The sequence below is a fragment of the Lithobates pipiens genome, unplaced genomic scaffold (assembly GCF_037356315.1).
Source record: "Lithobates pipiens isolate NorthernLeopardFrog02 unplaced genomic scaffold, aLitPip1_a1.2 Scaffold_13, whole genome shotgun sequence".
Taxonomy (NCBI): Eukaryota; Metazoa; Chordata; class Amphibia; order Anura; family Ranidae; genus Lithobates; species Lithobates pipiens.
The window spans coordinates 458,822,984-458,850,279 of NW_027507718.1; the positions used below are offsets into that span (position 1 = coordinate 458,822,984).

The 27,296-nt window shown below is 39.0% G+C and overlaps 1 protein-coding gene across 1 annotated transcript in view; it reads left to right on the plus strand.

Annotated features, from left to right (window-relative positions):
* STK32B (serine/threonine kinase 32B) overlaps positions 1-27,296 on the plus strand; it is a 339,672-nt gene that overhangs the window by 300,281 nt on the left and 12,095 nt on the right. The window contains exons 10-11 of the mRNA XM_077477798.1: positions 10,549-10,680; positions 16,213-16,277. Coding sequence (XP_077333924.1) covers positions 10,549-10,680; positions 16,213-16,277 — 197 coding nt within the window. The remainder of the gene's footprint in view (positions 1-10,548; positions 10,681-16,212; positions 16,278-27,296) is intronic.

The following is a 27,296-nucleotide window of genomic DNA, read 5'->3' on the forward strand; positions in this document are numbered from 1 at the left end:
GGTGCCCATCAGTGCCACCTTATCAGTGCCCATCAGTGTAGCCCCATCAGTGCCCATCAGTGAAGGAGAAAACGTACTTATTTACAAAGTTTTGAAACTGAAACAAAAAAAAACATTTTTTTTAAAAAAAATTCTGTATTTTTTTATTTGTAGCGCAAAAAATAAAAACCGTAGAGGTGATCAAATACCACCAAAAGAAAGCTCTATTTGTGGGAAAAAAATTATAAAAATTTCATTTGGGTACAGTGTAGCATGACCGCGCAATTGTCATTCAAAGTGCGACAGCGCTGAAAGCTCAAAATTGGTCTGGGCAGGAAGGTGTTTAAGTGCCCTGTATTGAAGTGGTTAAGAATTGACCCTAGGTTCACATCTCTACGTGTTTGTAGGCCGCATTTCCACGGCAGCCCAATCATTTCAATCAAGTGCATATACTTTTTTTTTTTTTTATGTGGCCGCAGGGAAATTGCTTTGGTCTTTTCGACAATGCATTTTCACAGTGGTTCCTGCTCCCGCAGATGCACTCCAATTTTACATGGTGGGGGGGTGGGGATATTTGGGTAATGTTAGAGAAAGTTGTATAATTTGCATGTTTGAGGTTTGACTTTCTGCTATTTTTCTCAATCAAAGTGTTATTTATTTTATGTAGTATTTTAAAAGGATGGTTTTTAATGTGGTATTAATTACTGTTATTGGTAATTTTGTTGTTTAAAAGTATTCTGAATCTGAATAAAACTCTATGGGGCCAAAGACGCACATTGATGCACTAAAAACCTGTAGTTTCCCTGAGGAACAGCAGCACGGGTGTGAATGGGACTTATAGCAAAAAATGGAAATCCTCCTGTCATGCATTGTCACAACTCCAGTTTTCTCCCACATTGCACGTGAAATATTAGCAGATTAAGTGGTTCATGTCTATCTCAGTATGGATGTACAAGTTGGCTATGCACATGTGTTATCATTCTGCAAACCAGTCCCAAGCTGAGCAACTTGGGTGGCCTGTGGAGAGACCTGGCATCCTACCTTGTAAAATGTTTGTCAAGAAATTTCTATGGAAAAAAATCTCAGCATATCAGACACGGTGCTCGGGCAGCTGGTCCATAGAATCTCTCAAAGACTCTGTCTCATACATAATGTTAATGAAGACACAGATACATTGCTTGTACAATCTTTCTTATGAAACACATTAGACACAGTGAACATCTCCTGGTTTCTTTAATTTTTCCCCTGGAGTTCCCACGTTCTTAGCAGTGAAATATAAAGTTCCACAAACCGCTATCCTTATCAGAGTCTGACCAACCAACTGTCTTTTCCGGTGGTACATGGCAACATGAAAGATGGTCTTATTGCACTTATTGCTGGTCCCTTTCTTGCCTCCATTCTGACATAACAATCCCCTCTTGATCCCCAAATTACTTTACATAGCATTTTTTGACCATATAGATTTTAAAATTTTACTAAACGCACAAAAAAACTTTTTATATGTAGCACACCCCATGTAGGAGCTGCAGATGAACAGGGATACCCCACTCCTGCACAGCCAGGCACACCAAATCTTCACAGGTACACAGAGTCATGGAACAGTCCGTAATTTTGTTTTTGTGGCTTATTAGGCGGTTATCGACTTGTAAACACCAGTCCTCCATCCTGTGGACTGTGGAGAGCTGTAATGCTGGATTACAGCAAGCAAAGCACCATCAGTAAGAACACTTAAAATATAACTAAAGTTCAGCCTTTGTTTTTGTTTTGGATAGAGTGGAGAGGGATTAGAAAACTTGTCAGTGTTTATTGCTGTCTGTGTACCTGTTTGAGAGATTCATCTTCTCTATTTGTCCTGCTTACCATTATCATGGAAGGGAAAGTAAAAGAAAATCCCAAATGTTGGGTTGTCCCCAGAAATCTTCCAATGGAGACACTAGTTCAGGTGACCTGGGGGTCCCCATGGAATTTCCTTAATTTGCAGGGATATTCTCTTACTGCCTGTTTGGCTATGGGACAGGAAGCTACGGGAAATCTCTGCAATAGAAAACAGATGTTACGCTATCCAAAATGAAAAAAAGTTTAGTCTATAGTTCTACTTTAAACCCACTTCCAGTTAGTCATACACTTCTGTGGTCAGTCCGAGAGAAAGTGTTGGATTTGTATACAGTGAATGATGCCAGTAGTGCTATTGATTACTGTTTGCTTATCTGATTGATGTCGAATGGTGAGCTATGGTATGGAATGATAGTAAAATGAAGAGGTAAAACATAGTGTGGTATCCCAGTGAGCCCTGACTGAGGTTCCTACCAGGAGAAACATAGCAGAAGAAGGAATGCAGTTAAAGGAACAATGATGCACATCTTTTGGGAGCAGTGGAACTATATTTGTCACCAATGATTTATGCAGTTGGTTTCTGATTACTAGTTGCTTCCTGGTTTTTCTATACCGCAATTTCAATATTTTTATGCAACCACTAGATTTAGCATTGATATTCAAAACAAACGCTCCCATCTAAAGTCTACAGCCCTTCATATAGTACCGCCAGATTTACATAAATCAATCTCTTTATATCTAGGACTTGCTAAGTACAATATATCAAAACACTGAATTGATTTTTTATGATTTTAAAATACCACTTTTTCACCCAGGTAGTTTTGATCTAATTTTTTTTAAAGTTCCCACATGAAAGAAATAAATTCAACAGAATAAATCTTGTTGACTTTATGAACATTAAAATATAATATGTTTATTTTCCTCATTATTAGGTAGCAGTAAAATGAACTATTAATCCTACCATTCCAAATGACTAATGTAAGGTACGAAGTGCTACCTTTAATAAGGTGCTTTATACTAAAAATAAATTACAAATATTTTATTTTAGACCACTTTAATGTATAGTGTAGAATTATAGTCTACCTCCTAGTTTGCTGGATCATTAAATTTTTGTGTCAATAAGCTCATGCTTTGTACATATCATTTTTATTGTTATAGTATTTTCACCACTAGTATCGAGTATGAGTATTGAGATGAAAATATAGAATTTATTAGATGCATGGACCTTTAGGTGTCAAAAAGTCAGCAGTGATATGAATTGGTGCTAGACAAGTATGAAGATACATACTGGCTTAATAAGAAAAGTATGAATCCTATTGCTGCTGTGATAGTTTATGTTGTCAGGTTAACTTGTTTAAGAGTTAAGCTGAGTTATGAGTCAGGTGGGTTAAAGTACATATAAAGTCAAAACATTTTCTTCGTTTTGGATAGTATTTTATTTCATCTGTGGCTCATTATAGAGATTTCTCTTTAATTCCTGTCCTTAGATTCAACAGGAAGTGAGAAGATATCTTTACCATGTGAGGGACATCCCCCTTTAGACAGTTGTAAAGAGAATAAGTGTCTCCAGTTGAAGATTTACTCCTGTTCTGGTGGCAACTCAAAATTTTGGATTTACCCTAACTTTTATTCCCAATCACATTGGTGATCAAGGTAATTAGAGAAAGTGAATTTTCCTAATGAAGGCACATACGCCAATTAAAATCTGACAGCAATTCTAACCACTCACACTCCATACAGATATAAAAAAAAATGCCTTTAGTCGTACAGTATATTTAAGAGCTATCTTGGTTAGGGTTATGAAAGTATTATGCCGCGTACACACAACTGGACTTTCCAGCAGACTAGGTCCGACGGTTTTCCCCATGGACTTTCAGCAGAGTTCCGATGGACCTTCTGAACGAACGGACTTGCTCACACATGAATGGACTAAGTCTGTTCGAAAGTCCGTTCGTTTTGAATGTGGTGGTGTAAGACGGGACCAAAAAAGGAAGTTCAATAGCCAGTAGCCAATAGCTTCCCTTGCGTCGTATTTGGTCCGTCAGACCAGCATACAGATGAACGGTTTTCCCGATAGGAATTGAGTCCATCGGATAGATTTGAAACTTGTTCTATTTCTAGGTCTGTCTGATTTCTTTTTATGAAAAACAATCAAATTAGTTCACACGCGATTGGATTGTCCGACGGACTGATTGCGTCTGACCTAGTCTGCCGGAAAGTCCGGTCGTGTGTATGTGGCAATAGGCGTATGGTAGGATGAAGTAAGTGATTAGCTTAAGTAGAGATTGTGTAGACCAGCTGTTCACTCTACTGAGCATTCTTTTGTTTTGTGTTCACTTTTCTCATTTCTCTTATCTGTGTAGCCCGTGTTATTATAGAGTCATACATGTGGGGCTATACACAGTGTTAAATGACCCTCAGCCTCCCTCCCTTCTTGCTCCATGTTCTCTTATTGCTAAACACTATGGGGAGATATATATGATGTTGATTGTTGGAGGCTTCTCTTCCCTGTTAGTCTCAAAACATGTGATACAGCCTGTGATTGGCAGAACCTCCTCCACATCTCTTTACAGTGTCAGAAACTCCAGGCAGATGGTGCTGTGGTCAGGATTTGAAACAGCGACCCTTTTGCTGCCAGGTGAAAGTACTAACCACTACACCACTGTGCTGCCCCATGTGACCTCTTAACAGCAATAATTAATTAAGGTACTCAGATGATCACTACTGGAGGTCTTTCTTTCCGGGTTTGTGGACTCCGGCTATGTGAGTGGCCAGAGCTGCAATGATGTCACGCATGATCGCAGGAGCCGCAATTTGCGGCACAAAACTCTGAAGGAATGGCCCGTTTGGCCGTTTGCACTGGTGATGTCACCAGCTGCATGTACAGTAAATATCTCCTAAGCAGTGAACGTTTAGGAGAAATTTACAGTACCTATAGTTAAGCCTTATTATATGTTTACCTATAGTTAAAAGTCAGAGGTTGGAGTTTACTCCCTATTAAGCATTGTATGTTTAGTATCGGTAAGATTCTCATCTTTACGATAATAATAATGATATTTCAGTCATTCATATTAATGAGAAAAGTTCCAAGAAAGTCCATTCAGTTCTCGTGTAAAAACTCAAAAATTGATTTAATAGTAAAAATAGCAAAATATTACAAGAACAATATCAAAGTATAGAATGTCATTAATAATGTAGTATATTCTTAAGATGAAGATTGAATCAGATGTGTGTGTGTGTGTATGTAGATGTGGCAGCAAAATCTCGTGTGTCTGCCTAGCTGTCCTCCTCGTGTCGTGAATGAGTTCCAAAACTCTCTGTTACTAGATTTTTACTCCTAAATTCAGCCTCCTCCCTTCTCCTAAAAAGGTTTGGTTGTCTTAAAGTTCCACAGACTTTCAGTCTAACGCCAGATGTTGAAATACAACATCATCTCTATTCAAGTCATTCCATGGGTATGGGTAAAACTGCTATGTGTAAAGTTTTAAACATATACAATATAAGTTTCCTTCAACTTCTAAATCAAATACTACATATATCAGAAGGTATATTATATTAATTTAAAACGCAATGCTCTTATTAATATCTTAATCAAGAAATATTGTAATATAAAGAAATTATGATCTTAACTAAAACATGAACCTTTACTTCTTAAATAAAATTTTCCTTCTCATCTGTGATGGGAGAAGATGAGAGCTCACTCTTAATTACTAACACATGTTGACTCTATATAGAACTGCTTATAACATTTATAACAATGTGTATACTCTCACAAGTATAAAAATCTTATATAATTTCACTTTTTCCATACATAGAAGACATATATATATATATATATATATATATATATATATATATATATATATATATATATATATATATATATATATATATATATATATATAAAACTCAATTATTCTGTAAGATCTAATCCATTTATTTGTTAATATTTGTTAATAATGAATATTAGATATTAGTTAAAAGAAAACTTCTAACATTTCCCTCTCAAAATATAATCTTAATCATTTTCTTATCTAAATCCATTTATATCTCAAATGCATCACATTCATATCCAAACATACTTTTAGATCTTAAGATAATTGATTTGAATATATATTTTCAATTTTGATTCTATGTAAGGAAAAGTGAACATTGTAAACCTTTTGCTTCATATACCATAAACATATTTTCACCCTTATTTTCTTTTTATTTTAACAAATAATCAATCCCCTTAATTTCATAATTCATAAATGTAATTCTGTTTAGCATAAATCTATAAATCATACAACCTTTCAAATTATATTTGTCAACATTTTAACTTAAAATATGTTTCTTAACTTCAATTCATTCATATATGTGAGAGGATTTTTTTTAAATAATTACATATTACAATGTAAAAGTTAGTCCTTACCTGTCTATATGACTTTAGAAAAATGTACTGTTATCTTAATTATCATCACATGTTCCTTCTAGCTAGAATGACTCTATTGTAAGGATGTTTAACCCTTTCAACTGTGAAAATACACTGTTTGCGATTGTAAAAATTGATGTGTAAAAAATATCAAATTTTGATATTATAAACATATCACATCACAAAAATGTATATTTATATATAAAAACTGAAATATATCTGATGGATAAATTATTTCATCAGTCAAAAAGTCAAAAGTCTATTGTTTTTAGAAGTTTCTCCCTTATTAGAGGTCTTAAGGTTTTTTCTTCTTATTCTTCTTCCTGCACTCTGTAAAGTTGGAAAAACTTTATTGATCATTAAAAGACAACAATAATTATAAAAAAAAAAGTATCTCTTCTGTCAACTCTTCTCCCAGAACTGTTATTCTTAAACTTTAAGGTTTTGTTTTTATCTGGAAGGTCTGGAAATATTAAATCTTCTCTTAAATCCTTTTCTTTTGGTGACTAATGCTGTGTAGACACGAGCGGTTTTTCCGTCTGAATAAACTCTGAAGGTGGGAACTGGGATGTAAAGAAAACCCTTTTTTTTTTTTTTCAAATAGCATTTTATTAAAGGTTTTATAAATTTATATGCCACAAACCAAACAAAAAAACAAAAAGAAAAAAATATTGTAACAACTGTAGAGATACAAGAACCAATGGGGCCAGTCCTGGAACTTGTAACCAAGCGTCCCATAGTTTGTTAATTTTGAATGGAGTACAACGGTCCTTCAAGATACATCTCTCTAAGCAGGCTAGAGTTAACCTACATATGCCACTCCTCAAACATGGGAGGAATTGGTACAATCCATTTTATCAAAACACACTTGCATGCCCAAAAAAATCTAGAAGTCATGGCGCGTATATAGTTCTTCATCTAGGAACCCTAATATGCAGGTCAAAGAATCATTATGTAGAGCAAATTAAAATGCCTGATTATTGGCTTCAGTTATTCAAATCCAGTAATGTACCAGTTTGGGGCATTTAAAGAACATATGCAAATGATCAACAGGAGAATAGCAGCATCTAGGGAAATCTGGGCTCTCTTTCTACGAGGCCATTAATGCAATGTATAGGGTGTACAATATGCTTGATGGATAACAAAGAGTTGTGGCAAACTTTGGCAAGAGTTGTGGCAAACAGATTGCCAGTCTCTTCATCTTTGGTCATTATAAGTTACTTTGGGAACGGTTCAAAAACAACCCGTAAAAAGAGGATATACTGTAAGGTCCTTCTTATCAGTAAACAGCAAAATATGCTTTCTGGTTTTTAAAAAAAAAGAGCCCTTAGTAAGTTGACTACTCACATGCAAAGTGCATGTTCACATGGTATGGGAAATAAGGTTAAGCTGTGTTTATTTATTTATTTATAAATAAATAATACCTTCGGTGTTCAAAATGTGTGTGCTGAAATTGTTAAGTAAATCACACAGCTACTTATCTTTATATGGAAAACAAATGGACTGCCCTTAAGTTCTGAGCCCCTTACGTTCTAACCAGTACTTATAGTTCATCAGTAAATATTGGCATTCCATAGAAATTGCATTTCCAACAAAACATTATACAACTAAATTAATAAAGTTGGAAGGAAAATCATTATTTGAATACTTACTGCAAACACAGTGTGAAAAGAGCAGGGAGCAGTAGGTGTGATCTAGCATATGGCCTGACAGGTTGCTTTCTAGGGAGAGTGAGAGACTGACAGTCCATGGAATTAGATGCAATAAGACCTGAACTGACTATACCCAGCAGGATACAAATTCCCATGAAAGCCTGTAAAGACATCAATTGTACTGGGAAATAAAAAGAGATCAACCTTTAGAAGATGACACATATCATTGTTTATACACGGTGCCTTTTGTTATCACTATAATAGCAGTCTATTTAACTGAATTTTGGTCCTGAGATTTTTAACTCCTTGTAGGATTTTGTTTTTTGTTTGTGTGGACTAAGTCTGCATTCTTCCAAGGTCACATTTTTTTCAAATCAATGCGACCTATGTAGCATTATGTGAAGATAAAATTAAATATTAGCCTTTTAGACTGAATTTTATTTAGGTTTGGATACTGGGGAAGCAGGTATGAATTTGGTTAGGTTTTATTTGTTGTTTGTTGTTATTGAAGATCTGTTGCTCATTTCAGCCCCTTTAGTAGACAAGCCCTGAGTTATAAATTTTGGTACATCCCAGTGAAATTCTCTGTGTACCATGTGATCGCTGTAACCAATCACATCGATCAAAGTAGTAAACAAGGACTGCATGAATGCAGCCTTTGAATGGTGTTAGGGAATTGATTGCTTAGTTGGCAGTTGTAAGCAATTACAGTGTCAAAAAATAAATAAATATATATATATATATAACCTGTACATATCTTTTTTACAGTATATAATGTATATATAGCTATAGATATGTATATATTTGTTTTTACATACTACTTGCTATACAGCTTACTATGGGGGCACTCGTGTAAGCTCACCCTCTAGTCCAGGTCTGTGTGTCCAGCTCTCTCATCACTGGCTGTGATTGACAGCAGTAGGAGCCAATGGCTCCCACTGCTGTATCTGAGCTAATCAGGAGGTAAGGACCCAAGAGAGCCTCATACACATTGCTGTAACGGGGTGACTAATATTATGAGAAACTCACTGCCATTTTAATGGATGCGCGATCCAGACATCGACTTTTAAGCAATTGCTTCTGTCTGACATTAGTGAGATGTTGTACACTGGGATCTCTTTACTTTCTCTTTCTGTTCTTTCACTTTCTTTTCTTTTATTCTCTTCTCTATTCAATGCACTTACCTTCTCCTCCTCGCTTCAAGTTTTCCATTCTTTCTCACCACTTTTACTTCATTTTGAAATTGCAATGTGGTATTCACTCTACACAACTATACCCAAAGACAATGTTTTCTTCTATTTCTTTCTACTTGTGCAATATTATCACTTATTGTCTGTACTCTATCAAGTCCTTGGTTTTTTCTCTCTTGTATATTGACTCACACATGTGATGTGTGCCGTTAATATGCCATTAATATGTGCAGACCCTTATGTTTACTGTATCTATGTCTTTGTTGTGGTACTTTATCACCTGCTTTTCAAAAAAAAAAAAGTTGTACAAGAAAAAGTCTCATACATGTGGTATTGTCATGCTCGGCAGGAGTAGCAGAATGCGTTTTGGGTGTATTTCTAAGTATGACCATGCTGTGAGAAATATCTTAGTAAATTGACAACTTTTTTTCCTGCATTTTCAAAAACTTGCGTCAAAAAATGTCCTTAAAAGACTTACCATGCTAAAAATTACCTTGAAGCGTTAACTCAACAAAAGTTGGTCAATTTGGGGGTATTTCTATTGTCCTTTAGGGCCTCCAAAAATGTCAAAAGGAAGAGAGGAAATTTAATTTCTGCCCCTAAGGTGCTCCTTAGATTTTGGGCCTATCCATGTGTCTAGGCTGTGAAAATGTATTTTACGTGTGGCATTGCCATACTCAAGAGTAGTAGTAGAATGTGTTTTGGGGTGTAATGCTAAGTATGTAAGTAAGTAAGTATGCCTATGTTGTGTGTTAGTAATATCTTATTAATTGATAACTTTTGTAAAAACATACATTTTGATTTTGATTACGCATTTTCCAAAACAGTCTAGAAAATACCTTGGTGTGTTTGCTATCCAGACTGTGGCCATTTTGTGTAATAGGTAGTCATGCTTTTTGAATTTACAAAGGTGCTCCTTGGATTTTAACACCTATTTGTGGTTATTATTAGGATGATTACGATTATTTTTAGTATGTTTTCCTGTAAGTAGTAAAAAGTAACAACCCAGTGGTGATTAAATACCACCAAAAGAAAAGTTCTGTCTGTCTTAAAAAAATTATATAAAATTAAATTGGGTACAATGTTGTACTCATGACTGAGTAATTGTCATTCAAAGTGTGACTGCGCTTGCTAAAAACAAAAAAATGGCCTGGACTGGAAGGGGGTAAAAGAGTCTGACCTTAAAGTGGTTAATGCACTTGTTAGAGCAGTTTGGCCACACACACCATTTGCCACTTTACTACTCTCCTCTGTGGCTTGTGGGAGGCGGTAGTTAGGGGGTTGAGTATATAAACCTATTCCTTAAAAAAAAAACAGTTTTGCAAACAGCCATATGTAAAGCAAGGGGTGCTGCCCTTCCCTCTCTCAGTGTTGTACAGGGAATTGATTTTAATGAACACATACATGTAAATACCTTAAGTGGTATATTTATTATATTTGCCTGAATTTCTACTTTAGTATTGTCGTTTTTTTTTTTTCTCAGAAAGGAAGACTGAATTGTGATCCAACGTTTGAGCTAGAAGAGATGATTCTAGAGTCTAAACCTCTCCATAAGAAGAAAAAGAGATTAGCCAAGTACAAGTCAAGAGAGGCAGCCAAGGAAAGTTGTGCACTGGTAAGTATTTTTAGAGACTGTTAAAGCCAAATTGAATTCTCAAACCTTTATAGTCCTGTACTGTTGTGTGTTATGATTTTATCTTGGAAATGCCTTCACATTTGAAATAGACATGTGCGATTAGTTTCATACGAATCGAAAATTCGTACAAATTTCTGTAAATTTGTACATTCGAGAGGATCCGAAATACAAATTTCTATGCTTCCGAATTTTGTACGAAATTTCGCTTACGAATGTCAGTTATAACGGAAACGTGACTTGTGTTTCGTTGACCAATCAGAGGTTTTCTTCTGCTGCTGAGTGAGGGTTGGGAAAAGGACTTTTTTTTAATATGGGAGTGGGAGACTGGTACCAGTAGGCGATGGTAGATTCAGAATCGGCCAAAATAAGAATGTTTGTTAACTACGATTAATCGTTATGATTAAGTAAAAAAAAAAAACAGGAAGTCAGCACAGCACAGGGATGGTGGGAGCCCCTCATAATGATAAATTTATCATAACGAACATTTGTAATTGTTACGAAAAGTTAAAAAAACCTAACAGTTAAAAACCCAGGAAGTCAGCACAGCACAGGGATGGTGGAAGCCCCTCATAATGATAAATTCATCATAACGAACATTCGTAATTTTTTACGAAAAGTGTAAGTGTAAATTGTAATGAACCTAAGGAAAATTTGTATTTTGTATGACTCCAAATTGAATTTCAGACACGAATTATGAAATATGAATTAATTCTTATACGGAAAGGAACAAAACAAAACAAATTTATTGACAGAAATCCATTATGGTGTTCTATCTTGGTATTGAAAATTAAAAATCACAAACCTACTTTCAGGTGTCCTCACACAGATTTAGTAGTGCTGAGAAAGAGAGGTGATGTGTCTGACCAGGTCTGTTAAATTAGGTAGAGCACTGGGCAGTCTGGTCAAACTTTGGTGCCTGTTGGACTGCCTAGTCATAGTTATACCTCACTTAACAGCTGTTACAGGAATGTGGAGGTAAGACATAAAATAGAGGCGACTTAAAGTGTATTTTGGAGCAAAATAAAAAAAATACATAGATACAGCACATTTATGTAATATGTGCACATTTCAACATGCTTTATCCCTTTAACCACTTCAGCCCTGGAATAATTTACCCCCTTCCTGACCAGAGCACTTTTTGAGATTCGGCACTGTGTCTATTTAACTGACAATTGCGCGGTCATGCGACGTGGTTCCCAAACAAAATTGACATCCTTTTTTTCCCACAAATAGAGCTTTCTTTTGGTGGTATTTGATCACCTCTGCGGTTTTTATTTTTTGCACTATAAACAAAAAAAGAAAGTCAATTTTAAAAAAGACGCATATTTTTTTAAATTTTGCTTTAATAAATATCCCCCCAAAATATATAAAAAATAATTTTTTTCCCCAGTTTAGGCCAATACGTATTTTTCTACATATTTCTGGTAAAAAAAAAAATTGCAATAAGCATTTATTGATTGGTTTGCACAAAAGTTATAGCGTTTACAAAATAGGGGATAGTTTTAGGGCTTTTTTATTCATTTTATTAATTCATATTTTTTTTTTAACTAGTAATGGCGGCGATCATTTTTATCATGACTGCGGCATTATGGCGGACACATCGGACATTTTTGACACATTTTTGGGACCATTATCATTTATACAGCAATCAGTGCTATACAAATGCACTGATTCCTATGTAAATTACACTGGCAGTGAATGGGTTAACCACTAGGGGGCAGTGTATGGGTTAAGTGTGCCCTGGGGAGTGTTTCTAACTGTAGGGGGCGTGGCTACCCGTGACACATCACTGATCTCTGCTCCCGATCATAGGGATCAGAGATCAGTGACACTGTCACTAGGCAGAATGGGGAGATGCTTGTTTACATTACCATCTCCCCATTCTTCCTACCTGTGAAGCGATCGTGGGTATCCCCACGGTGATCGAGTCCCCGGAATCCGTGACCCGACTCACGGAGTTTGTTATGCGTACGCCCGCTGGCCGCCTCTTAAAGGGCCATGTACAGGTACAGTGGTGTGAAAAAGTGTTTGCCCCCTTCCTCATTTCCTGTTCCTTTGCATGTTTGTCACACTTAAGTGTTTCGGAACATCAAACCAATTTAAACAATAGTCAAGGACAACACAAGTAAACACAAAATGCAATTTGTAAATGAAGGTGTTTATTATTAAAGGTGAAAAAAAATCCAAACCATCATGGCCCTGTGTGAAAAAGTGATTGCCCCCTAAACCTAATAACTGGTTGGGCCACCCTTAGCAGCAACAACTGCAACCAAGCATTTGCGATAACGTGCAATGAGGCTTTTACAGCATCCTGGAGGAATTTTGGCCCACTCATCTTTGCAGAATTGTCCTAATTCAGTTACATTAGAGGGTTTTCGAGCATGAACGGCCTTTTTAAGGTCATACCACAACATCTCAATAGGATTCAGGTCAGGACTTTGGCTAGGCCACTCCAAAGTCTTCATTTTGTTTTTCTTCAGCCATTCGGTGGTGGACTTGCTGGTGTGTTTAGGATCATTGCCCTGCTGCAGAACCCAAGTTCATTTCAGCTTGAGTACACGAACAGATGGTCGGACATTCTCCTTCAGGATCTCTTGATAGACAGCAGAATTCATAGTTCCTTTTATCACGGCAAGTCTTCCAGGTCCTGAAGCAGCAAAACAGCCCCAGACCATCACACTACCACCACCATATTTTACTGTTGGTATAATGTTCTTTTTATGAAATGCAGTGTTCCTTCTACGCCAGATATACTTGGACACACACCTTCCAAAGAGTTCCACTTTTGTCTCATCGGTCCACAGAATGTTGTCCCAAAAGTCTTGGGGATCATCAAGATGTGTTGTGGAGAAATTGAGATGAGCTTTGATGTTCTTTTTGCTCAGCAGTGGTTTTCTCCTTGGAACTCTGCCATGCAGGCCATTTTTGCCCAGTCTTTTCCTGATGGTGGAGGCATGAACGCTGACCTTAACTGAGGCAAGTGAGGCCTGCAGTTCCTTGGACGTTGTTGTGGGGTCTTTTGTGACCTCTTGGATGAGTCGCCGCTGCACTCTTGGGGTAATTTTGGGCGGCCGGCCACTCCTGGGAAGGTTCACCACTGTTCCATGTCTTCGCCATTTGTGGATAATGGCTCTCACTGTGGTTCGCTGGATTCCCAAAGCTTTGGAAATGGCTTTATAACCCTTTCCAGACTGATAGATCTCAATTACTTTCTTTCTCAATTGTTCCTGAATTTCTTTGGGTCTCGGCATGATGTGTAGCTTTTAAGGATCTTCTGGTGGACCTTACTGTGTCAAGCAGCTCCTATTTAAGTGATGCCTTGATTGTGAACAGGTGTGGCAATAATCAGGCCTGGGTGTGGCTAGAGAAATTGAACTCAGGTGTGGACAACCACAGTTATAGTATGTTTTAACAAGGGGGGCAATCACTTTTTCACACAGGGCCATGATGGTTTGGATTTTTTTTTCACCTTTAATAATAAACACCTTCATTTACAAATTGCATTTTGTGTTTACTTGTGTTGTCCTTGACTATTGTTTAAATTGGTTTGATGTTCCGAAACACTTAAGTGTGACAAACATGCAAAGGAACAGGAAATGAGGAAGGGGGCAAACACTTTTTCACACCACTGTATGTTAGTTTGCCTGTATGAGCCCTTCTGCCAACATATATCGGCGTGAGGCGGTCGGCAAGCGGTTAAAGTGCATTCAAGTATCAAAAATACACACTCTGATCTGTCATTTGTGACGGCGGTAGCAAAGGTGAACATGACTCGTCGGTGGCTTGCCGCATTGTCTAGTCAATATTGTCAGGCCACAGGTCGTAATGACTGACATGGATCTACATTCCTGGTCAGCACGACTGATGTTGAATTACATTGCAAAGAAATTGTTTTTTTTTGTTTATAAGGACTTCATTCAGTTTTTTTTTGTGTGTTTTCACTTTTTTTTTTTTTTATGAGTAATAAGTGGTACTAACAGTTGGCAGGATCCCCAGGTGAAAATAAAGAGAAAAAAAACAAAAAAGGCTCCTCATCTGATCAGCTGAATATATATTATATTTTTTGTTTTTGAGTTAAGATATGCTTTAATTACAGCTGGGGCGCATTAGTCATTTTGTAATTTGGATAAAATGAATTTTTCAGAGATGAGTTCATGTAAAATGTATTTAAGACTTGGGGCATTGGTGTATTTAATAATCAACATGCAGTGCCACTGGCTGTATACGGTCTGTCCATACAAATGAACATTAGCCAAACTCAAAGCTCACAGCTTCTAATTTTATAGTAGAGCAACTATTTTCTACATCATTTGCACTGTAATGCTCATAGCCACTACTTCTCTGAACAGATATGAGGGTAGACAAAGCACGCTCCAAGCAACAGAATTTTATTTGATCTTTGTGTGCAGCGTGGGCTACTGCAGCATTTTAATATTTTCTATAATATTCTTTGAAGACATTAACATTTAAAAAATTGTTATTACTACCACTCCAGTAATAGGGTAGGAACGCTAATAAAATAGCAAACATCATTTACATTTAAATCCAATTCAATGAGGTACATTGCAGCATAGTGCTAATTGCAAAAAATAGCTTTGAATTGATTTGATATTTCAGAAAATAATATAGTTTAATGTTTTATAAAGAATGCAAAACAATGCTGTAATTTGAAGTTGCTTACTTAAATATGAGGTCTATTAACTACTGCTTGTATTTAATATATAATATTATATATAATATTTTTTTAACTTGTTGGACTTTCTTTGCAGTACAAATGCACTTTTTTTTTATTTTATTACTTTATTATTATTATTATTATTATTATTATTATTTATTTTTATTATTATTATTTATTTGTTATTTTATTATTTATTATTATTATTATTATTATTATTATTTTTTATAAAGCTATACTTTAAAAGACGTTCAATAAGGACTTCTTAGGCCCATTGTCTAAGAATAGTGCATTCCTCCCATCAACCAGGCATGTACTGGCCAATGGGACTACCGGAAGTTTCCAGGTGGGCCGATGGCACAGTGGGCCACTCTGATGTAAGGGGGCTGATGATGGGACACTCTGATGTAAGGGGGCTGGTGATGGGACATTGATGAAAGGAGGTGCTGATGGGACACTCTGATGTTAGGAGCGGCTGATGGGACACTCTGATGTAAGGGGGTGCTGATGGGACACTCTGATGTAAGGGAGTGCTGATGGGACACTCAAAATGTAAGTGGGCTGGTCTGGATGAAGTCCAGGGCTAAATTTCTGTCCCAGTCCAGCCCTGCCGTCAACTTAGTGCGCTCGGGAGGAACAGGTTTAGCATCCAGCACCATTGCCTGCAGCCTGTCAAAGTTTATTGCAGGCCGTACCAAAGGTACTCAAGTTTCGAGTCCTGAGCATTCAGGCAAGGGATCTAAAAAGGTGTATGTCATAACGTACAAAATAACAGCCCAGATGCATATTGGTGAGTTGGTTTCAAGCCCTGAACTCTTGTCTCCTCTCTCTTCCAGAATGGACACCTGCAACAATGCTTAGACACAGTGAGGAAAGAATTCATCATATTCAACAGGGAGAAGTGAGTATATTTATCAAACACATGCTCATGTTATACAAGGAAAATTGCTCTTGAAGCATTGTAGGTTATTTCTTAGCTGTTACTGGAAATGATTAATGATTGTGACAACAGGTGCAAAAGGGCTTTGCTGGCAGACTGTGTGCGGCTTCCCAGCTTGAGTCTGTTTATTGATTACATGGCTTTCTTGTCTGAAATACTGTAAGATTCCACTTTCTCGCTCATACAATCCCAATTACTGGAAAGATTTAAGGCACATATTCAGAAAAGAGTGTGCTGGGAATAAATCTCACACTGAAGAGGACATACAGACTGGATCTTGATATATGTAATACATACAGGCTGGGAAGCAAAAGGAAATGGTAGACTAACCACCCTAAACTTACTTAAATGAACATTGTCACACTATGACTTTCAGAAGTGCCTTCTACCTCTCATCAGCAAAACAAATATGTAATAGAAGAACTCTGATATAAAACCTAAAATTAGTGATGATTGATTATCTAAAAATCAGCTTTGCTAGGTATTTTGCAGATTTAACCCCGAATTTTGCTGCTCTGTGTAGACAGTACAGTGTGTGCTGAAATAGTAGAGGGGCTTTTTGGACACCTCCAATCCCCTAAACTATGTAATATCCTGAGTGAGACAGCATTAAATGGAAATACATTTTTTTTAATAAGAAGTGAAACATGGAGGGGTTTGTGTGGGGTTGGAGTTGCTGTAAAACAATTGGATAAATAACAAAGTCCTATGGTTCCTTTTTTGGGGGAATTTCCACCTATACTTAATGTGGTCTGTTTATGAAATGGGCCATTAGTCCTATTCCACAGTTCCCTGCATGATCTGCCTCTAAATAAAAGCTGGATCCTTATTAGATAACTGCCCAATGTCCATTTACATATTTGATTTCCATGGCTGAGAGGCCAAACTCTGAGGTGAAGCACAGGGCTCAAAGGACATGGAGGAAGAGATTAATTGAAGTAACTTTTAGTATAGATGAACCAAGTCACTCATCACTGCAACAAATCTGAAGAATTAGTTCCTCAAGTCTGGTCTACATTTAGATCATTGGGGATAAGTTATAACTTGCTTTCTTTGTGTTAACCCCATAATTTCATCATCATGAATGCCCTATAAAGCACCAAAAAAACTCATATCAATTAATGGAGACAAGAGCCATCTATGACACAAATGACAAATGAGAATGAGGAGCGACCACCTGAAGGCCCTAATTGCTCCAAATGAGTTTGACTCTCATATGGATTTCCTAATTTTTATTACAGGTTGTGTGTTTTGTGTTTTTTTATTTTGACTTTTTTTTTAGCTTGGATAAAAAAAATATTTAGGAAAACATGATCACAAAAATCACTAGATGGCAAGAATATAAGGGCAAAATTTAAAAAAAACATCACTCAGTAGGCTGCATTCGAAGGCACAACAGAAAACAACCAAACTGCATCTCATTGTCAGGACCTGAGTAGGAAATGCCAACAAGAACTTCAACAGCAGTATAGAATGCTAGAGGCGAGTTGTTGGAAATAGTTAAAAGAACCTGTTGAGAATATTTCTATACTTATCCCTATACTAATTTCTATACTTATGTTTTGTTTATTATTTGATAATATTTGTAATATTCAATCTGTTTTTAATACATTGAGGGGAAATGTACATAAACTGGTGCACTAAGAATATGGTGCAGCTGTGCATGATAGCAAATCAGCTTCTAATTTCAGCTTGTTCAGTTAAGCTTTGGCAATATAACCTGGAAGCTGATTGGTTTCTATGCAGAATTGCACCAGATGTTGCACTCTCCAGCTTTAATAAATAAACCACATTGTCCTTTGTGAAAATAATGTTTTTTTTGTTTTTTTTTGTGGTTTTGCTCTTGTGCTGTTATTATTTTGAAAATTATAGTGTCTATATGTAAAATTTGCATTAGTACTTTCCAAGATACAGGGCTTTGCAGGACCCCTTTATCAAGGTAATAACATGCACAATGTCAATTGCCTACCACAGGGGATTCTGGGAGCTCTGGATGTATATTGCATCTAGTTGCTAGCACTTGGATGTGTCTGCTCTACATGATAGGGTCCAGGTTAAAAGAGAAGTGTGAGAATAAAAACTAACAAACATACAGTACATACTCACCAACATGGCTGCAGCATTGTTAACACTGATCCGATCTTGTAGCTGTCCGACAATGCTTCTACATCGCGAATTGAGCAAAGACCACTGATTGCTCAGTGCCCAGGTCCGCTCTGAACTGAGAGTGCCAACTGTCAGTCAGCACTCTGTGTTCTGCCCCTCCAGCACTCACTGGAGCACCAGGCCGGAGGAGGGGGCAAGAGATTCTCAGTGGTATGCAGAGTGGCTGAGCCAGCTGGCGGTCAGGCATCTAAGCGGATCCTGATAATATTGTCAGCAGGGCCTCTTTAAGGCAGGGCAAAAGGGGTACTTACCAACTATCCCAGTTTAAATTCCCTTGTCTATTGAAGTTTTAGTCCTGTGCTGTCAGGACGATAGCTCAGTGTGAAGTTTTGTTACTAATGCTGCCCAGCTCTGCCCTATAGCCGTGTACAGATGACTCACCTGCAGACCCTGTGTTTACATGTAATTAACCTGCATTGATATGTAAATAGTGGTGGCATTAATATGTAAATAACCGCGGACCGGTGGCATTGATATGTTAACCACTTCAGCCCTGGAAGGATTTACCCCCTACCTGACCAGAGCACTTTTTGCGATTCGGCACTGCGTCGCTTTAACTGACAATTGAGTGGTCGTGCGATGTTGTACCCAAACAAAATTGATGTCCCTTTTTTCTCAGAAATAGAGATTTATTTTGGTGGTATTTGATCACCTCTGCAGTTTTTAGTTTTTGCGCTATAAACTAAAAAAGAGCGACACAGTTTTTTTACTTTTTGCTATAATTAATATCCCCAAAAAATATAAAAAAAAAATTTTTTTCCTCAGTTTAGGCCAATACGTATTCTTCGACATATTTTTGGTAAAAAAAAATTGCAATAAGTGTTTATTGATTGGTTTCTGCAAAAGTTATAGCGTCTACAAAATAGGGGATAGATTTATGGCATTTTTGATAATATTTTTTTTTACTAGTAATGGCAGCGATCAGCGATTTTTATTGTGACTGTGACATTATGGCGGACACATCGGACAATTTTGACACATTTTTGGAACCATTGGCATTAATACAGAGATCAATGCTATAAAATTGCATTGATTACTATAAAAATGTCACTGTCAGTGAAGGGGTTAACCACTAGGCGGTGGGGATGGGTTAAGTGTGTCCTGGGGAGTGTTTCTAACTGGGGGATGGGCTAGCTGCTCCCGATGACAGAGAGCAGACGATCGGTGTCCTGTCACTAGGCAGAACAGGTAGATGCTGTGTTTACATCGGCATCTCCCCGTTTTTCAGCTCCATGACACGATCGCGGGTATCTCCGCAGACATCGAGTCCGCGGGTCCTGCAGGCACGGTCAAGTAGCTTGCGGCAGGCGCGCGCACCGCTGCCAGCGCATATGCGCGTGCATGGCAGGAAATTCAAAGTAATGTACAGGTACGTTACTTTGCCCAGCCGCGCCATTCTGCCGACGTAGATCTACAGGAGCCTGTCGGCATGTGGTTAATAGAGGTGGCATTCATATGTATATCATGCCCCCCTGAGGTCATTTCCACCATTACTTCTGCTGAATTCTGCCCACTGGAGAGGTAAAGGGGCATGCTGGAAAGTCCTGCCTACAACTGTGGTCATTAAGCCTAACATAAGCCTGTTCTACAAAGGTAAGCAAATTGGAGGTTTAACCCTTTTTTAAAATAACATGGTGCCACAGCACCCTGAATTTTGGTGCATGTGAATACACACATCTCAGCATATGTGTGAAGGTGTCAATAACAATTAATGGCACTGCTGTGTATCTGCTAAAAGGCAGCACATTTCCGTGGTGTCAGGAAAGCGATTTTGCATACATTTGCGACACACACAAATGGGAATGCAGGCTAAATGTCTTAGTTACATTGGTGGTCAGTGCAAATCTTCTTGGGGTTTGGTGTGCAATCCTTTCATTCACACTAGTGGCCAGTGTGAAGGTCCCCCTTACATTGGTGGTCAGTGTAATTTCCTCCTTACATTGGTGGGTACTGTGAATGCTTGTCAGGAACTTGGTAGAAGGCCGAGATGCCGGGAGGGCTCCCCTTGCGGCCGAGTGCAGCACAACCCTGAAGATGACACAGGGATGCGGTGCCCACAAAAGCACAGGTTGCCTGGTAGTAGCAGCTGATGCCAGGAACTAGGTAGAGCAAAGTCACTGGAGGCAGTCATGCTTAAGATGTCCAAAGGAGAAGACCAAAGGAAGTCCAGTAGCAGAGTCAGAAGCCAGGCCAGGGGTCAAACGCGGTAAGACAGTCCAAGATCGGAGCCACAAGTCCAGGAACAGGAGACAGGAACACACGGAGTCCGTTAGCCAAGCCAGGTTAGATGCAGGAAGCAGGCAGGAAGAAGTCAGAAGCAAGCCGATAGGTAGAGCCAGGAGTTAAGAACGAGGAGGTCAAACAAGCCAAGTCGGTGCACAGGAGATCAGGTAACAGGAATTACAAGCACAGGTATACAGGGAAAGCTGATGATAATCCAGCGATGCGGCACTGTCAGTGGAATGTTTAAATAAACAAGGTGCTTGTGTCACATCGTGCGCGTGCCGTTGCATACATGTGTTTGCAGGACCACGGCATTGTTGCGCACGTGCGTTCGCCGGGCGTTCTTCTAGTAGAGACATTGCACATCCGTGTGCACTGATGCGCGTTAGACCTTGCCTATGCTGGTTCACTAACCTTGCAGAATTGCGCATAGGGATGCGCCTATTTCCCTGACAATGCTCCTATTACATTAGTGGTCAGTGTAAATCCCCCCTTACATTGGTGGTCAGTGTAGAAATCCCCATTTATTGGTTGTTGATGTAAAATTCCCCATTACATTGATTGTCAGTGTAAATTATTCATTACATTGGAGATCAGTGCACTTTACATTTCCCTTTACATTGGTGGTAAGTGCAGCATTGCCCTTACACTGGTGGTCAGTACAAATCTCCTCAACAATCGTTGTCAGTGTAAATTCCCTCTTACACGAAGGTCAGTGTAAATCCCCCCTCACATTGGTGGTCATTGTAAATTCCCCATTACATTAGTTGTCAGTGTAGAATCCCCCACTATATACTTGCCAAAGTTTTCCAGCTTTGCTCTACATGATTCAGAATTTGCCACAGTATACTGCCTCCTAACTAACCCCATCCCCCCACCACTGCCACTGATCCCATCAACCCCCAGTATTGCCACTAATCACACCCCCCTCCCCCAGCATTGCCACTGATCCCAGAAGTCCTAGGATCCTTAGGAGTTTTCTGTCTATTGATGGGTCCCCTCACCTTTCCAGTCCATGATGTGCAGGCAGAAAGCAATAAAGTAGTCCTGGATGGCCACACCAATTAAACACCTTTATTCAAGATTTAAAAATCCAAAAGACAGTCAGTCCATACTGTATAAAAGAAGAGGCAGACATCTAATGCATTTTCACACCATGGGTTGGTGCTTAGTCATAGCAGGCAGGGGGGAGATAATGTGCAGTAACCTTTAGCAAAAAAACAGTGAGCAGTAATAATGTGCACTAACCACTTGAAGCTAATCATTGAGCAGTAAGGATATGCAGTAACCTCTAGCAACCAATCAGTGAGCAGTAATAATGTGCAGTAACCTCTAGCAACCAATCAGTGAGCAGTATTGATGTACAGTAATCTCTAGCAACCAAACAAGCAGACATCATGTACTGTAACATGTAGCAAATAATCAGTGAGCCATAATGTGTGCTGTAAACTCTAGCAGTCAGCCAGTGAGCGGTGATGATACACTGTAACCTCTAGCAACCAATCACAATCACTGCTTCATCTGATTCATTTAACTGATTTTGAGTCCAGCTGAAATTGCATGGGGGGGGATGACAAAAAATGTTTGCCCAGGGTCCAATAAAGATGGCCCTGATTGTCAGGATCCCTGCAGAGCCTGGACTGGCTTTGTGATGTCAGCCAGCAGCGGACTTTAATTTGGCCATACTTCTTTTAACATATAAGACATGATATGCATGATACAATATTGAACTAAGGTACAATGTGAGGTTCTTGCTGTTTGTGGGATGAGCTCTGTACATTAAATAAATTCAGTACATAATTGTACAGCCTACCATGCTCTGGAAATGGAGACTTAATTAGCAGATTTCTTGCCTTTAAATTATCAGTAAATCATTTTTTTATAGGTCCATACCAACAAGACTTTGGCTTCTGAAGTCAGCAGGGCATGGCATACTTCCAATTATTGAGCTCTAACGTCAGGAGAGACCATCATTGTTTGATTTTAATGATAAAAATAAAAGTGCAAACGGAGATGCTCTTCTCAACTTCAGCTGTAACTATGACTGAAGATTTTGATAATGAAGCATCATGGTTTGTATCACAACTTAGTAACTTTCTAGGAGTGTGGCTCAAGGTTCAAGGTTTGAATTTTATCATGAATATCATTTCTATGCAGTTAGCATGTTTCCCATAATTTTTATGAGTTTTCTCTTAAAACATTTATTTGGCTTTTTACTAAAATTGACTTTAGAGTTTATCATTGTAATAGTTCAAACAAAGCCCTCTGAGGACATCACCTTGCTTGCTGCTATAGCCACTATGACAATATAGGGCATTGCAGGATCTATGTGCAGTTTTTAAATATGGTCTGTTTATGAAGTGTATGATGTAATCATTTGAAGCTTTATAAAGCATATCTAAAGTCAAAACCAAAAATTTATAATCTATATTGCAGCTTACCAGTCCCTAGAAAAGGTGGAAACATTTGTTTTATTTTTTGAGTCCCCCCACTACAGACCCCCACATCCACCACACTAGGGAATTGGGAGTGAGACCCTTTTCCAAATCAACATGGGGACAAGGTGGTTTCCCAGGGGAGGCCACTTGGCAAGGTACCACCCCCCATGTTGTGGGTATATTGCCTGGTATGGCTCAGGAGGTGGAACACATGCTCACTGTCCCTCTCTTTCCTGGACAGCCTGGATAGGGGTGTGGTATGGTTGCTGGGGGGAATTTTTTTTACAAACAGAAGCAGTCCAGCTGGGAGACGTCATTTAGCAGCAATGGTATTTTATTTTTATTACATCGCTTTTGTAGGAGTACGTTGTACAGGTGAGCAACTTCACATGCAGGTTTAATGTATCACCTCAGCCTTTTAAAGGAATTGTGAATTTTAATTTTACTCTTTAATGCCGTGTAAACTAACAGACTTTTCGACGGACTAGGTCCGATGGTCTTCCCGACGGACTTTCGGCGGAGGTCTGATGGACTTTCACTACCTGACTAAGTGCGTTCAAAAGTCCATTCGTTTCGAACGTGATGACGTAAACTGGACTAAACAAGGAAGTTCAATAGCCAGTAGCCAATAGCTGCCCTTGCGTCGTATCTGGCCCGTCCAACTAGCATGCAAACGAACGGTTTTCCCAATTTTTAGTCTGTCTGACTCGAGTCTGTCGGATAGATTTGAAACGTGTTTTATTTCTAGGTTCGTCAGACTTTTGGAGAAAAAAAAGTCTGCTGGAGCCCACACACATCTAATTGTCTGACGGATTCCGGTCCACCGGACCAAGTCTGCTGGAAAGTCCGGTCGTGTGTACTGTAAGGCTTATTAATAGATCCATGCCCTGCTGAATAGCGTTTTGTAGCTTTTTTTCCCATATCCTTCATTTTAGTTGCTAGCTATTAATTTCCTAGCTTTTGCATCTAAAGCTTGCAAATCAGCCTTGAGAAAAAGGCCAGAAAACTAAAAATGTACATGACTCAGTACCAATGGACTTGTGGTTTCTGCACTGTGTTTGGTATTTTTGGATTTTTTTAAGCATTTAACAAATATCCAGCTAACCGAATTTTGCCTGGTTTGTCATCACTACCTGTGAGAAAAATCTTCCCTTCCCTGGGTGGCTACAGATACTTCACCAGAAGGGAATGTAGTGTATTGCTCAATCCAATGCCACTGGCAGAAACTATAGCTGGTGAGTGTTGCTTCACCTTCAGCAGCCCCAGTTCCCTTAAAGCAGTATTAAACCCAAAACCAAAAATGTAATATTTTTCAGCTTACAAATTCTTAGATGTGGTGGCTGCATTCGTTATTTTTTTGTGTTTTCCCTCTGTTTTCTTAAGGTGATCTGGCCAGCAACATACCCCCTGTATTAGGGGGTGAAGGAGCACAGGGGGGCACATTTTGACAGCAGTATTGTCAACTTGGGGGAGGGGAAAGTTAGATTGTAGCATATTTAAATACATTAACAAATTGAATCCAAACTCCAGCTAACAAATTTACAGTTTTTTTTTCCTTTTGGGAAATGTTTCACATCTATAAATAAAAGCTGGCCATTGTAAGCACCCCTGTCAGTGCCTACCAGAGCTTGGTTCCCCCAGATCTTGGTACACATTATAGTTTCTTGTGAGTAAAGGTAATGGAAAAGAGTAAGTGTGCTCTTCAGGGGGATCCGGCATTGCCCGTTGCACTGTGAGTATGTGTCCTTATGAAAGCCAGAGGCTGGCGGTGGACTGGACAGGCAGTAAGACAGCATTATCCAGAAACATACCAAGGTCAGAACAGGCAGCAGGCACAATGTAATTGAAAATGAGAGCCAGAGGTCAGGTAGGGCAGCAGAAAAGTATAATCCAGAAATAGTGTAAGTTCTAAGGTAGATGGCAGTCCAAAAAATAGTCCAAATTCTGGGCAAGGAATCAGTAACAGGCAAATTCAAATGCAGGGAAAGCCAGATAGGAACTAGTTAAGCAAAAGTCAGGAACTGGGTAGCTAAATGCAATCACAAGCCCAGAGCCCTGGCCTTGTGCTGATTTAATAAAAGGCGTATTTACACTTGCAGTTGGGGGTGGTAGAAACATGTAGAAAAGACACTTTTAAAAAAAAAATTCACTGAGAGGCACTGTGAGCTCATCCTCTCAGTCTGCTGCAGAGTGTGCCAGCTTGTATTTAAGCTGGCCTTTCTGTATGTAGCTTCTGACAGGCTGCAGAAGAAGCCCCGCATCTCCATAACTATAGCTGGCAGGAGCCCTGGTGGGGTAGGATTTCAGCTACTTACCCCCTAAATTTGGGGTCTCTGTGACCCCAAGTTGCCGAGATATGACTCTGGAAGCTCGATCGTTTTTTTATTTTTGTTATGATCATGGCAGGTTCATGGCTGCCTCCCTTGCCTCCCCTGCCTCCCCTGACTGCACATCCCTGCTTCCCACCATCTGTCAAATGTCCTGTTAACCTCAGATCACTCTTCAGAGGGCTACTGCATGTGTAAAGCAGCCTTACTACAGTGAAAAGACAAATGGCAACTCACATTGTGACAGTTAAAATGAGGCTCATCATATAGTAAGGGCCTCTGATGGACAGTCTCACAACAACAAAGAAGTTCAGACCAGGATAGAAACACTAGGTGGATCGATTGGATACACCTGCAGGACCAAGAGAACACACCGGGGATAGGGATGAGCTGAACACCCCCCCCCCCCTCCCGGTTCGGTTTGCACCAGAACTTTCGGACGGACCAAAAATTCATACAAACTTTAGAACCCCATTGAACTCTATGGGACTAGAACGTTCAAAATAAAAAGTGCTCATTTTAATGGCTAATATGCAAGATATTGTCCTAAAAATGGTTTTGGGGACCCGGCTCCTGCCCCAGGGGACATGGATCAATGCCAATTTTTTTTTAAAAAACTGCAGTTTTTTTGGGAGCACTGATGTTAATAATGATTAAAGTGAAAAAAAAAAAGTCAAATATTCCTTTAAATATTGTGCCTGGGGATGTCTATAGTATGCCTGTGAAGTGGCACGTGTTTCCCGTGTTTAGAACAGTCCCTGCACAAAATGACATTTAACGGAAAAAAAGTCATTTAAAACTGCTTGCGGTTTTAATGTAATGTTTGGTTCTGGCAATACGGATGAAAATCATTGAGAAAAAAATGGCATGGGTAGCCCCCCCTGCCCATTACCAGCCCCTTTGGATCTTGTATGGATATTAAGGGGAACCCCATACCCAAATTAAAAAAAGTAAAGGCGTTGGGGCCCCCCGGGCCCTATATACTCAGAACAGCAGTATACAGGCAGTGCAAACAAGACAGGGACTGTGTAGGTTTGTTGTGTTAAGTAGAATCTGTTTGTAATTTTGAACTGGCACATTTTTAAAGTGTAGCTCCAGTCTAAAAATCTATTTTTAAGCTTTTTGGAAAACATAGGGAAGGGTTATCACCCCTGTTTTTTCATCTCCCTTCCTGTTGTCTCCTTCCGTTTGCAAGTAGGAGACGTTTGTAAGTTGGATGTTTGAAAGTAGGGGCCTGCGCTATATGCTCTGCTATGTGTTATATGCTCAGGAATGTGGGCCTAAGGTGTTGGTGATGCCATTGCTGAACAGTGGTAGAAAAATTGGGCCTTTGGTGGTTGTGGTGGTGGTGGTGCTGGTGCCACAACACTATAAGTCCTCAGAGTTACTCTCGGTGGGCGCAGGAATGGGCCCTGCTGTGAAATATTATATCAAAAAATTGGAATTACATGCCCCTGTAAAACAGGGGCTGAAAAATTGGGCCTTAGGCACTGGTGCTGGTGCCACGACACTGCAACCTCTCCCAGATACTCTAGTTGGAGTGCAGGAATGAGCCCTGCTGCAAAACATTGCATCAAAAATTGTAATTACATGCCCCTGTTAAACAGGGGCTGAAAAATTGGGCCTTAGGCACTGGTGCTGGTGCCACGACACTGCAACCTCTCCCAGATACTCTAGTTGGAGTGCAGGAATGAGCCCTGCTGCAAAACATTGCATCAAAAATTGTAATTACATGCCCCTGTTAAACAGGGGCTGAAAAATTGGGCATTAGGCACTGGTGCTGGTGCCACAACACTGCAACCTCTCCCAGATACTCTAGTTGGAGT